At 38.6% G+C, this 13,302-nt stretch overlaps 1 protein-coding gene across 1 annotated transcript in view; it reads left to right on the top strand.

Annotated features, from left to right (window-relative positions):
* Positions 1–10,718, top strand: part of herc3 (HECT and RLD domain containing E3 ubiquitin protein ligase 3) — a 22,821-nt gene extending 12,103 nt beyond the window's left edge. Inside the window, exons 14-25 of the mRNA XM_034899664.1 lie at positions 867–1,030; positions 1,177–1,290; positions 2,124–2,150; positions 2,239–2,337; positions 2,480–2,650; positions 2,771–2,914; positions 3,111–3,277; positions 4,557–4,623; positions 6,265–6,347; positions 8,697–8,880; positions 9,511–9,613; positions 10,024–10,718. Of these exons, the coding sequence (XP_034755555.1) occupies positions 867–1,030; positions 1,177–1,290; positions 2,124–2,150; positions 2,239–2,337; positions 2,480–2,650; positions 2,771–2,914; positions 3,111–3,277; positions 4,557–4,623; positions 6,265–6,347; positions 8,697–8,880; positions 9,511–9,613; positions 10,024–10,232 (1,532 nt within the window). The 3' untranslated portion in view covers positions 10,233–10,718. The remainder of the gene's footprint in view (positions 1–866; positions 1,031–1,176; positions 1,291–2,123; positions 2,151–2,238; positions 2,338–2,479; positions 2,651–2,770; positions 2,915–3,110; positions 3,278–4,556; positions 4,624–6,264; positions 6,348–8,696; positions 8,881–9,510; positions 9,614–10,023) is intronic.
* Positions 10,719–13,302: the final 2,584 nt, after the last annotated feature.

The raw sequence follows: 13,302 nt of genomic DNA, 5'->3' as shown, positions 1-13,302 counted from the left end.
CCCCCCCCCCCCCCTCCCTTGCAAAGATTGATAGATAGACACCGACCAAATCATTTAAAATTACACCTGGTATCTGATAACACAGAGTATCGTGTCATGTCAACACCTGTGGCACCATCCCACCACATAACGCATCACCTACAGTACAGTATATAGTACATATACTATGCTCAGCCTGTTATCACGAGGAATATTTAAGATACACCAGCAAACAAGAAAATGGTTCCAGAAATACAGCCTGGCCAATATTAATATTTGGGAAAAGTTCGCCTGAAGCTTAGTTGGTAGCTGGTCAAGAGCCTTTAATTTGAGAAAAATCAAAAACAAATAAAGAGTTTTCCACACACAGCAAAAAATATCAAAATATCAAATAATGATTTACAGGCAGGCATGACTGTCACATTCCATAAAGGCATTCTTGGTGTTCATGAAAAGTGACATTAGTACTTATGTGAAGAATGACAGAAGAGAGGAAGAGAAAGAAGTTGCAAACTCTGCTTACTTTCTCACCTCTTCACACCTACCTGGCCAATTGCTGTGTGAAGAGGGCATACTTGTAGGATTGTCCCCAGATCCTTTAACTTCGATAGGAAAGGTGTGGTGGGAGGGTGTTTCTAATGCTGTTCGAACATCCGATGAAAACTTTGATCAGCATACCAATACCTGCAAACACAGTATACAATTAGAATGTGAACCCTGCTTATTCACAAATATTGCCCAGTATATATTGCCAAATATACTAGAACACATATTATATACAGCTAAAAACAACACATTTAACACAGACAGATCAATAGGAAAAACTCTTGTTTGAGCAAAGTATTTGCTCTGTAATTTCAATAGTTTTTTTCCCTCTGTCCCTGCAGATAACTGGTGGTGTTTATTGGAGAACAGCGTGTTCACCAGAATGGTCGACATGTACAAGAGCATCGTTGTGTTCATGCTGACAGGAGGCAAGGCGCTGCTCGTACCAGTGTTCTACGACAACTATTTAGATGCCACGCTGAGGCTGCTGGAGAAACTCCACCAGGTATCCATGCAGCTCACCTGCTGCTGCGGCGGCTGTAAACAAGCCGTCAATACTGCACGACAATGTGTTTTTCCTGCTGTCTTGGTAGCTGCTGAGATAAACCGTAGACTTCTGTGTTGAGGCAGTTGTTTCATCCATTTTTCCAGGTAAATTTAAGGGCCAACCATGTGGAGTACAACCATTTTTATATCCCTGACATAACCAGCCTGGTGGACATCCAGGAAGACTACCTCAAATGGTTTCTGAGTAAAGCTGACATTGTGAGTTCTGACAATGTTACACTAACTTCTTACTTACATGCACACAAACAAACACACATACTATTCTCCATTCCATTCAATTTTCCTTTTTTTATAGTATCAAATCATAACAAGAGTTATCTCAAGACACTTTACAGATAGAGAAGGTCTAGACTAGTCTGGCTATTACCAGACCAAGCCAAGCTCAATAGATTTGACATTGATCAATGGTCTGGAGAGTCTGCTCTGTGTTTTCTGTGCACAAGAGGCGTGACCAACGGGCATAGTTCAAATGACACAATGACACAATTGAATAGTCCTTCAACCAATCAGACCAACAATCAGGGTGACGTAGAAGTGACAGTGGATTGCTGCGCTTTGGTGGCGTTCGGTGGCCGCTATGTTGAATGTAAACAAGAAGCTGCATGGTCGCTTCTCTATTGTCATTGTGTTAAACCCGCCAATAGCTTGCCAGGTAGATAAGCCAGCTTGTGATTGGTTGCCGTAAAATTGTGAACTAAACGTGCAGGTTTCCAGAAAGAGCTGCAGGGCGCAATCAAATCGCAGGCAGAGTGGGCGGGGTTTACCCGGTGTAGGTCTAGACCACACTAGAATTTAAAATGTTCAACAATTCCAGTAATTCTCAGTGTCTGCAGCGACACAGGGATTTTATCCAGAATAGCTTGGGTATTGGGCATTGGAGGGATTAAAAAAAAAACACACACGTGTAAATATGTATGTGTGTATATATGTATTATATATATACATACAAACACCCATAAAATAATTCTCTGTTGTTGACCTTTTTTCCCTTTTAAGTCTAGTCAAATGACTTTGCATTCTTCATTTTCTAGAAAGCGGGATCAGTCCCCCGTTCACAGGTACATGATTTTTACTTGAACATCTAATATGACATAAATTATTTCTACATTACTGTAGTAAGTACATATTTCCCCGTTTTCCTTGCAGAGTGACGTTCCCGCAGTGAACCTATGTGCCTACCCGTTCATACTGAACGCTCAAGCCAAGACAACTATGCTGCAAACAGATGCTGAACTGCAAATGCAGGTACCTGCTGTTAATGTGATCTTGTATCATACAGTTCGATCACTTTGACAATTAATTTGATTGTTCGCAATCTTTGTATTATCTATTTGAAATTTACTCTGTTTTCTTGCTTTTTCCACCTCAACCTGTGATCATTACAAAGATGGCAGTAAGCGGTGCAAACTTACACAACGTCTTTATGCTGCTCACACTGGAACCCCACCTTGCTAGGAACCCTTACTTGGTGCTCCATGTTCGCAGGGACCATTTAGTAAGTGACACACTACGTGAGCTCACCATGTACTCAGATGTGGACCTCAAGAAACCGCTCAAGGTGAGAGATACACCTTAGGTTTTAAAGATCACTGCAGTTCTGTAATTTTAATAAAAGTAAAATCTTTCTTTTTCTGTACTTTTTGTGATCTCCTCTTTTTCTCCTCCTCCCTCCATCCAGGTGATCTTTGATGGAGAGGAGGCCGTGGATGCAGGTGGAGTAACTAAAGAGTTTTTCCTGCTGCTGTTAAAGGAGCTGATGGATCCTGTATATGGGATGTTCAGTTATTACAAAGAGTCCAACCTGCTGTGGTTCTCAGACAAAGTAAGTCAACACTGTATCCACATGCAATGAAAAAAAGACTCAGTTCTCAAACACGCTCATTGTATGTTAAAAAGCTTTGTGAAGCCTTTTCATAACACGTAGTAGAATCAAAAACAAACTTGTGTAGCAAGCGAGATAATCAGCCGTCTTTTAGTACACATATAGTACAGTAAATTATTCCCTTGTGTGTTTCCAGTGTTTTGTTGAGCAGAACTGGTTTCACCTGATCGGGATCATCTGTGGTCTGGCCATCTACAACTCCACAGTGGTGGACCTCCACTTTCCACTCGTTCTCTACAAGAAGCTGCTCGATGTGCCATCAACGCTGGACGACTTCAAGGAGCTCTCCCCCACCGAGGCCAGGTAACCTGTCCCCTGAACTGGAAAGGCGAGGGGATGCAGTGTAGGACATGTTGACCTTTTCTTAGACGTTGCAACTGCTGCAAACAATTTATCTCGCTTGCGTCCACATGATGATGATGCAGGCTGAATGGTCTAAAACTGGGAACTTGTTTATTGTCTATTGTTTATACGTTTTGTTATTTTAAACAGGAGGGAAAGAGCCTCAAATAGAAATTCTTGCTTTCTGGTACTAGTGTAGTAGTATACTATAGTGTAACTAAATAGCAAAACATTATAAAGCAACCTTCTTAAATAACCAGTGATTTTATTTTCTAGGAGATGTGAAATTGACTGCTACTGACGAAAACCACTTCATTGAATTTGGAACAGGAAGGACCAGTGTTTCTTTTGTGCCAAATTTTTTCCAGTTGACTATTGATTTTTTGATTAGTCTTTAGAAAGCTACAAAAGGGGTAGTGTTGCTTTTAGAGAGAATACCGCTTTAAAGGACGGAATCTCGATTTTTTTATTTTTAAATATTTAATATATTATTTAAATAACTAAATAATAATAAAAAAAGTCTTAAAATCTAGTCAACACACCTGGTATCTTCCACTGACAGGAAAGAGATATGACATTGTTTAAATAATTGAGTCAACTGAGATTAAATTAATTTAGTATTGTCTTTTTACTATTTTTAAATACTGCAGAATGACCTGTATTTGGGGTTAAATTGTAAGGCTATGGTATCTGATCCTCTTTTACTAATTATCATTTCCTTTGCCAGCTACACTTCCTCTTTCCATGTTTCCTGTGTTTGGGTGGTAAATATCCAGCATGTCGTTTGCAGGAAAACTAACCCAGCACTCCCCCTGATGAAATGTTTCTGTGGTATTATAATCTAATAGGTCACCACTTCATTTTTAGTCAACTGCAACAGACAGTTTCTATTTGATGCATGCAGCTCTTGGACAGGCACAGCTGATCCCTGGTTTTCATTTTAAATGTGAAACAGGGACAGATTTAAATCTGCAAAAACAGATGTATCTGAAATGAAAATGATTACACCTACGAACAAAGTTCTCAGGAGCTTTTTTTCATATGAAATGTAATAATTAATTTCTAACCTCATGGCGTGGTGAGCTTGTTTGATGATGGTGATTCTGGCCTTCACCTTTTTATTTGTTTCATAACGTCACACTAATTAGTGATTAGCTTTTAGTGTTTTTCCGCCACTGACATGATCATGTGTTAATAGCGTTGCTTTTTCCAGACATCCACCCTGTTAATTCTTCTGCAGGAGTCTACAACAACTTCTGGATTATGAAGGAGGTGATGTGGAGGAGACGTTTCTTCTCAACTTTGCTGTAAGTGTAACTTTTCACCTGGATACGGTTTTCCTTATTGTTGACAAATTCTACAAGAAAGACCAAAACAAATAATCTGACCGTCTCTTAAAAGGGCTGTACTTAGAATACTGAAGAAAAACAACAACAGTGGGCTGGGATTGCCTCCACATTGCTCTCACAGACCATTCCTAAATACATAAAATACCTACATTTTGTCATGGCCACATGCACCAACATGCATGTGCGGCTGGACGGCTATCAACAACAGAGAAGCTTGGATTACAACACACACAGAGAAAGTTTCTTCATTCTCTCCTTAGAACGCCATTACTCTACTTTATCTTAACATAGCAAACATTTGTCTGCTGCTATATTATGTTATCAAGCACAGACCCTTAAATACTTCCAAACTTCCCTACCCGGTCTGTGGCTGTCAGATCCAAGCCCTTTGGTTTCTACTCAACATGCACATCTTTTTTTAAAAGCTCGCAAATAAAGAGCATCATTTAAAAAAATAAAAAGTACATTTATTTCTAGTTGCGGATTAATACGAAGCTGGTGCACAAGTTGGTGTTTACATCAGCAGCATAATGTGTGTGGTAGTGGTGGCGATACCATGAAATACATGGACCAGAATCCCCAATATTAATATGATACTTGTAATGTTTAAAAGCAGCATTATGTTTTATGAGTTTAATGCATCACTAACAGGCTTCTGAAAACAAATTAATGATTGTGATATGTCTTTTACCATAATTAGTTAAATTACTTTATCACGTGCATGTTGCAAAACAAGACATTCTTTAATAATACATAACAAAAAATGTGCACTGTGTGAATTATTTGAGCTAACGAGGTGATTGCAGCGTTCATATTTACAATAGCAGCATGGAAGCAAAAGTACTGAGAAGAGTGTTGATATCCCCAGAATGTTCAACTTTCTCGTTGGTATTGATCCTATTAATGCTTATATCAATACTTAAAATAAGACTTAGTATGGGTAGTATTCATACTTTTGGTATTAATCCATTCACCCCTAGTATGTGGGATCTACATTGACCGTGTTCATCGCAATGAAGGAACCTGGCATTGAGTGGTCTATGATACAGAGGAATAAGACATATCATGCTTTTACCCCCCCCCCCACACACACACACACAAAATACAATTAAATTAAATTTTTTGTTTAACCGTAATTAATTGTTAACATTAGATAAGGCCTTAAAGGGTATGACTGTTGATGGTTTTGTCAACTGTATGATCATTTAAGCAACAACATTTTTTTTTTATGATAATAAAAAGGTGTTCACAGGCTGTGTATTTGTGTTATTACATTATCTGGGTTACATGACAGTGAAATAACCAAATTATATAGATCCTGGGATTCATTCAAAACTCACATTTGTATGAAAAATACTGACTTAAAAGACTGAAAGAGACAATTATATCGTTAATCCCAATCATTTCTAAGAATATGAATTGTACGGCAAAATTGTAACAGCTCTGCTTGTTAGTAATCATTGATCATCATTGGTTTTGGTCTTGTTATGGGATTTGTTGAGAATAACAAAAAATATGTATTTTCTTCACTTTGCTCCCGCAGGCTAAAAAAACCTACACAACTCTAATCAAAGACTATTTGTTGTGTCCACATCTCAGATCACCAGAGAGAACTACGGGTTGACAGAAGTCAAGGAGCTCATTCCTGGAGGAGAGAGCATCAGTGTGGACAAAAACAACAGGTGGGGCAGCTCAACACATTAAATATTCACTGAACTAAATGATAAACTCAACACTTGTTTGTGCCCCCATTTTTCATGAGCTGAACTCATCAGTGAAGAGAACACCTCTCTAAAGACGCCATTGAATTTGAGCATTTGCCTACTCAAGTCGGTTATGACTTGAGTTGGTTATGACCTAACCATGACCATAACACCAGATACTGACCTGATCTGGTTTCTGACCCCCCAATACAGTAAAACTGCACATTTTCTTACAATAACCATGCTGTCTAATCAGCATCTTATGCCACAACTGTGAGGTGGATGGATTATCTCGGCAAAGGAGAAGTGCTCACTAACACAACTTAAGACAGATTTGAGAACAATATTTGAGAGAAATAAGCATTTTGTGAACATAGAAAAGATCTTTGAGTTCATCTCATAAAAATAGGGGCAAAAACAGAAGTGTTACATTTATAATTTTGTTTAGGGTATATGCTGAGAGTTTAAGGATACTATTACTGCAGAGTTTAAGAATAAATTCATCAGCTCTTCCATCCCATGTTGAATGACCTTGTACCATGAATATTTAATGCTCTACAATCTGTTCTTTCTGAAAGACAAACAGATGACTCTGTGGTTTTTAAATGTATTATTTTCTAGCACTGGGATTATCATATTGCTCACACAGCTGGCAGCTCGTGGCCCATTGTTCAGACTGAAGGTCATGTTCTGTGTTGGTAACAGCGGAAAACAAAGATTTTGGTATTTTAAGAGTTATTTAGTGTGTTTTTCTCAACCATCGCCACCCTTATTCTCCAACTCGTCCTTGTGCCAGTGGCATTGATTACAGTGTTATTTGGAGGAGTCCACGGAGGGTTGTTGGGCGGGTGGTGTCAACATGTCTGGCTGCTGGTGCTGAACAGATGGCCAGAGCCGCAGTGACCCAAGTTGTTCCTCCAAAGTCCCCTCAACACTCTGATATTAAACTGTTATAACAGAATTGATAGAGGCATTTGTTGTTGCTGTGGTGTAAAACATTCACACCACAAGCACGGAAGGAGACGTGTTGATTTAGACTGAAGGGTAGTTCATCACAGTGTTTGTGTTTGCAGGGCTTCATGAGGATGTGATCCGTTTTGTTGGATAGTTTTTTTTAAAGATGTGGTAGCACTTATACATGTGCTGGTTTGTTATAAAAAGCTAAAGGGCAGCTTTTCTCAGTAAAACTATATTTTTCGGAGCATCTTGTGGCTTTATTTTCACGCTTTTCCTGTTTTAACGGGATGTTGCTGTGGCATGTCATAAAACAGCAAATCATCAATTTGGACAGTTTAATTTTGTGAGTGGTAGTAGCGAAGTATGTGATGTTGTTACCTCCTGTGTGACACCAGAGTTATTACTATGGAGATGGTTTTCCTGAAAGTGGTAGTTAAGTTAAGAAGTTCCCTCTTGATCCCCCATGGGAAAATACGGTATTATGAAGATGGCCCTTCTGTACTTTGTATCACAAAAATAGAGTGCATTAAAAAGGCTTTTACACAGAACGTCTCATTCATTCTATCAGATAATGGTAATTTAAAGTTTTAACTTTTGAAGAGAGGGCTGTTTGTGATTGGTCTGAACAGCGATTGCTTGTGACAGGCTGGATGTCTTTTCTCTGCACTTATTTGATGCTTTACTCAGGTCTCTTCCCAAAGTGATCTTGATCTTAGTGAGATTTCCTGATAATATTAAGGTCATACTAATAAGATATATTAGTATCAAATGTTTCCAAGTTTTCCTTAAAATTCATCAAGTACAGGTCTATAAAAAAGTTGTGCACAACCACAGCTTCCCACAATTGATAATGAATACATGGCTACAATATTACATAGCTTATTGAAATATGTCAGGTGTTTTGTTCATAATTTTATGTATATGTTTTATTCTACTGGCTTTTTTAAAATTTGAACTAGAATTCAGTGGGCTTAAGCAATGTTTACCTGCAGCTGTATGTGTAATGATGGAAGAGATGATGGATTTAATTTACCTGAGAAACTCAGGCTGGATGAAGAGGTTATTGATTAACACCTGTGAGACTGAGCAAAAAGGAATTGGGGGGGATATTAGACAATGATTAAGCTGTGTTGAGGGGGCTTACACAGGCAGTGTACAAACAAACAAAAAAAGTGGAATTTTTGGAGCGCACACATATCCGCACGCACGCGCGCGCGCGCAGGAAGCTAGTGTTTACAGTCCCACCATAAAGTCTGAATAAATGATTTCCTTATAAACTGTATTACAAAATAAATTTGTGAGGATGCAGTTATACAAATGACTGAATCTGAATGTTTACTCAACCTTTGTGTGCGTGTGTGTGTGTTTCAGGAAGGAGTTTGTGGAAGCCTACCTGCGCTACGTGTTCTTAGACTCGGTGAGCGAGCAGTACTCAGCCTTCTCCTCTGGCTTCCTGAAGGTGTGCGGGGGGGATATCCTGTCGCTGTTCCAGCCCTCTGAGCTGATGGCCATGGTGGTTGGCAACAACAACTACAACTGGGAGGAGATGGAAAAGGTCAGTGTGGGGTTTAAAAACCTGTATGTGTAATAATTGTAGTAACAATAAGTCCAAAAGTTTGGATTTACTGTCCTATAGCAGAAATGGCAAAGCATGTACTGGAAATCGGACTGTTACATCATCAACAAGTCCAAGTGAGTCATGGCGCACACAGTGTAAGTGACAAAAAAGGGAGGGAGTGTATAACACTTACACAGTGGCGAGCAGTAACACACGATTCATGATATCATGCTAACTTTCACACTTTGACTGGAAAGATTTGTTTTGAGTCACTCTCACTGTCAACCTCCCTTAGATTACAATCGGGCCGTCACAAACACCTAAGCCACGCCCGTAGTTGCATTTAACCGGACTCTTTGTTGAATTAGTATGTTAGTACTGTTTATATGAATGATTCAGATGTCACTGTTGAGCAGTTTACAATCAAAACAGTGTGAATACCTAAGAGGGACTGTTATGTTAAATAAATAAAGGAAAATATTGGCTTAAAATGTATATACTTTTATGCAGTAGGTGGAGGTGCATACACGTTGCTGAGGAATTTGTTTTTAATGATATCATGCAGAAGTCACTGCAGGAGAGAAAATATTGTTGTAGGGATAACCACCACATTCTTTCTCTTTGCAGAATGCTGTTTACAAAGGGGAATACACAGCCACTCATCCAACAGTCAGATTGTTCTGGGAGGTTTTCCACGAGTTCCCTCTGGAGAAGAAAAAGCAGTTCTTATGTAAGCATGTTTTTGCCTCATTGCTCAATGTGCAAGGCAGTTAAATCCTCACACTCTCACATTCAAACATATTATGAATACTGTTTTGTGTAGTATTTGTTCCTGCATGAAGAGAGCGATCTAGCATGGGATGGAGGTTCAATACCCGGTTCCTTCTGTCCACGTGTCAAAGTGGCCAAAGGGGCAAGAAAATAAACCCCAAAATTACAAGATCATACCAACACGTTGCAGGGTAGCTCGGTGAAATGGGTTTGTGAGTGTGTGTAAATAAGTGGCAAATTTGTAAAAAGCTTTGTAGAAAAGTGCCATATAATTGCAGCTATTTACCATTTACGCAGGCAAATGTGGAGGGTAGGAACATGTTTAGCCTTGTCTGGTAATTGATTCTAACTCTGTCCTCCTGCCTGCAGTGTTCCTGACCGGCAGCGACCGTATCCCCATCCACGGCATGGAGAGCCTGCGTATCGTCATCCAGTCCACCACAGCGGAGGAGCATTACCTGCCGGTGGCCCACACCTGCTACAACCTCCTAGACATGCCCCGCTACCAGACCAAAGAGATCCTGTGTCGCCGTCTCACTCGAGCTGTGGAGCAGTACGAGGGCTTCAGTCTGGTCTAAGGAGGTTTTGATGCACTTTTAACAGCCATACGACCCCCATGTCAAAAGAGTGTAATGGGGGACTTTGGGACACAGGAAGGTCACTCTCTTTATATGCTCTAGCAAGATTGCTAAACATCTTGAATCTGAAAGGTCTATCTATGTAAAATGTAGAGTATTATTGTTTTTATTTCTTTGGGCAAAGTTTCTCAACCTTTTTGGACAATTTGGGAGCTACTTCAAATGCTGGGGTATGGATATATAGTTGAAGTATATCACAGTTCTGAAATAAAAATGGTCTTACTTACATTGTCCTGGGAATCCCAACCTTTTGTAACCAAAAATCAAAAGTCGGTTGAGAAACTCTGTCTTTAGGTGTTTTATTTTTGTGTTCTTTTTTTTTTGTTGCACAGCTGTGTTTTATATTCAACTCCTTAAATTCTATTTTTTACCTTTAAAGAGTTATGTTATTACCTAGAGACAATAAATCAACGTTTTGTTACTTGATTCATTAAATAGAGTGGTTATTTTTGACAAAATATAAAATATGGATATGTATGTAAATAGCACTTTGAATATAATCTTTACCCTTGACATGGGAGTGTTTGTTCTGCTGATCCGTGTAGACACCAGCATGTCCTCTTCCTGAAATTAAAGAACGACAATGGGAGAGTATTCAGCAGGCAGAACGATGTAGGATGAAACTTGGTGATTATGATTTGCAATTAGGGCTGGGTATCAGACTTGTATCAGAAAGTGTCTTTCAATACCAAATTTCAAGGCCTAAGGAGTAAAACTCAGCATCAGTGAGCCAATAAACATGCAGCATGCTTCTACCAAAATCTAATAATGCTGCTAATTGGCTGTATACACTGTAGAGGCATACAGGAAAAACTCTAACAGAGGCTCACATTTGTGAATTATGGTATAGTCTTGATAACAGTGTCCGTCATGTACAATGATCTTAAAAATAAATAAAAAGATGTTTAGCTAATGTTGTAATTTCTTTTTGTTGAAATGGATTTTATAAAAATTTTAAAACATACCCAGCCCTATTTCCAATCCCTCGTATATTTTGAGCTGTGGATCAGAGATAAGTTGATTTTGTCTTGAACCTGCATTCAACAGTGTTGCCTTCTATAGCAAAACCTAGCTACATGGAAAGCTGACTTTAAAAGTTGATTTTAGTGGTCGTGGTCTCTGTGCATGTTATAGGGTGAAAGCAAAATCCAGATTGTCATTAACAAGTTTGACATTTTGGGAAATACGCGCATTAGCTTTCTGGCAGAGAGTTATATGAGAATGACCATGTCTGTCGGTAAATTGTTAGCGTTAGCTTACCTTAGCACAAAGATAGGAGAGCGTGTGAAACAGCTAGCTAGCGTTAACCTGGCTATGTCAAAGTTTACAAATCCCTCCTACTGGAACCACTAACCCGTGCTAACTAACTAACTAACTCGTCTATTTGGTCAACACAGAAAACAGTGTCAAAGTAATGATTCGCCTTGTTAACGTTACGGAGTTAGCTGACGCTAGCTATGTACCCGAGTATTTCTTGTCTTGGACCCGTGTTAGGCCTTGTCATGTGACTGATAGGAAAGGCCTATATTGTCCTCTGCAAACGTTTATTATTAATTTAATATACTTTATGTATGCGTTACATTGGTAGTTGTTACATAAAATCGTGCCACCATAGTATTAATGGAGTCACAACAAATGGTAATGTGCAAAGAATGCACGGAATACATTGTAACACCCCTATCTTTCTGCCTCATTGTAACACCCCTATCTTTCTGCCTGGAGTCCGCTAGTTGCTTGGCAACAGCATAGCTGTCGTTTTTACAGCTATCATAGATTGTAAGAATAAGGTTTTTGTACGGGTTAATATAGCCTATGCGCTCTATATATGCTCTCAACCAGAAGCGAATAAACGTATGACTGAAAATGTCCTTTATATTAAATATGTAATCATTAAAATTTACAATTGTAAGAAGTTTGTTGCAAATAATGAAATTGTGACATTTGTAGGACAAAACAAATGACCTGCTTTGGATATAGTCAATTGATATTTAATGTATAGGCCTATCATATAATTTGTCCAAAACTTACCCTGATTCTAGCCTATTTATTCCTACAGTCAAACCTCTTTATCCAAACTGATATTTAATTAGGTTGTGCATTGGCGTGAAGTGTGTGAAATGGTCTTGCATATATAGATATTTTTTATATATTTCATACATGAGGGTGGTGTCAGAGAGACTTCCGACAGTAAATGACTTGATGTGTCTTCACAGGTCAAACTGACGCATCAGTACCATATAGCAATAACAACCTGAAACAGCCCAGTGGTGTGGTAGTGATATCTGGGTTATTCTTCTAAACGTCTTAAACACTGGACTCTGAAATGTTTTCTTAGGACAGTTCATCTTCTTGCATGCATGCTTTATCCTGCATGTCACTCACATGTTCTACATATACAGTATTTGTCTAATTAAAAGCTCATTTCTCCTGCAGAATACAGCCCTATGCAAAGGTTTGTGCAGCCCATGAGTTTTTGTTACAAAAAACTGGGATTTTTTTTGCACTCTGTTCCAACTTTTAAAATAAAACAATAGTGTTTCATGATTGCATTATTGGACTGATGTATGTTGAACATTAGCATAGTTGCTCATTAGATTGACTTACTTAGTGTTTTTACTTAAAATATTTTTTAAATCAGCTACCTGATTTCCCCTGATCAAATTCAGCCAAATTTTACATCATGATTTTTTCCCGTTTACTGCTTCTAAACATTGTCCATGCATAAAACACTATAGAGCTTTGAATAATTGCTTAAATCCTTTAGTGTTAAGCCTGTCCAATGTGAGGGTTTCCTGCTTTTGCTGTCTTATGTCTGTTATTATCTTTGGGTTTATTCTTCACTAATTTTGGACATTTTATAAACCAATCTATAGGTTGGTTAATCAAGAAAATAATTGGCAGATTAATCAGTAATAAAAAATAACTGTTATTCGCAGCCCTAAAATGCACTTTTACCTCAAACGTCTCTGCATCAACTCAGTCACACAAAGGAAATACACACAACGCAAAA

Source organism: Etheostoma cragini, chromosome 2 (genome assembly GCF_013103735.1).
Source record: "Etheostoma cragini isolate CJK2018 chromosome 2, CSU_Ecrag_1.0, whole genome shotgun sequence".
Lineage (NCBI taxonomy): Eukaryota > Metazoa > Chordata > Actinopteri > Perciformes > Percidae > Etheostoma > Etheostoma cragini.
This window is presented reverse-complemented; position numbering and strand designations above follow the sequence as displayed.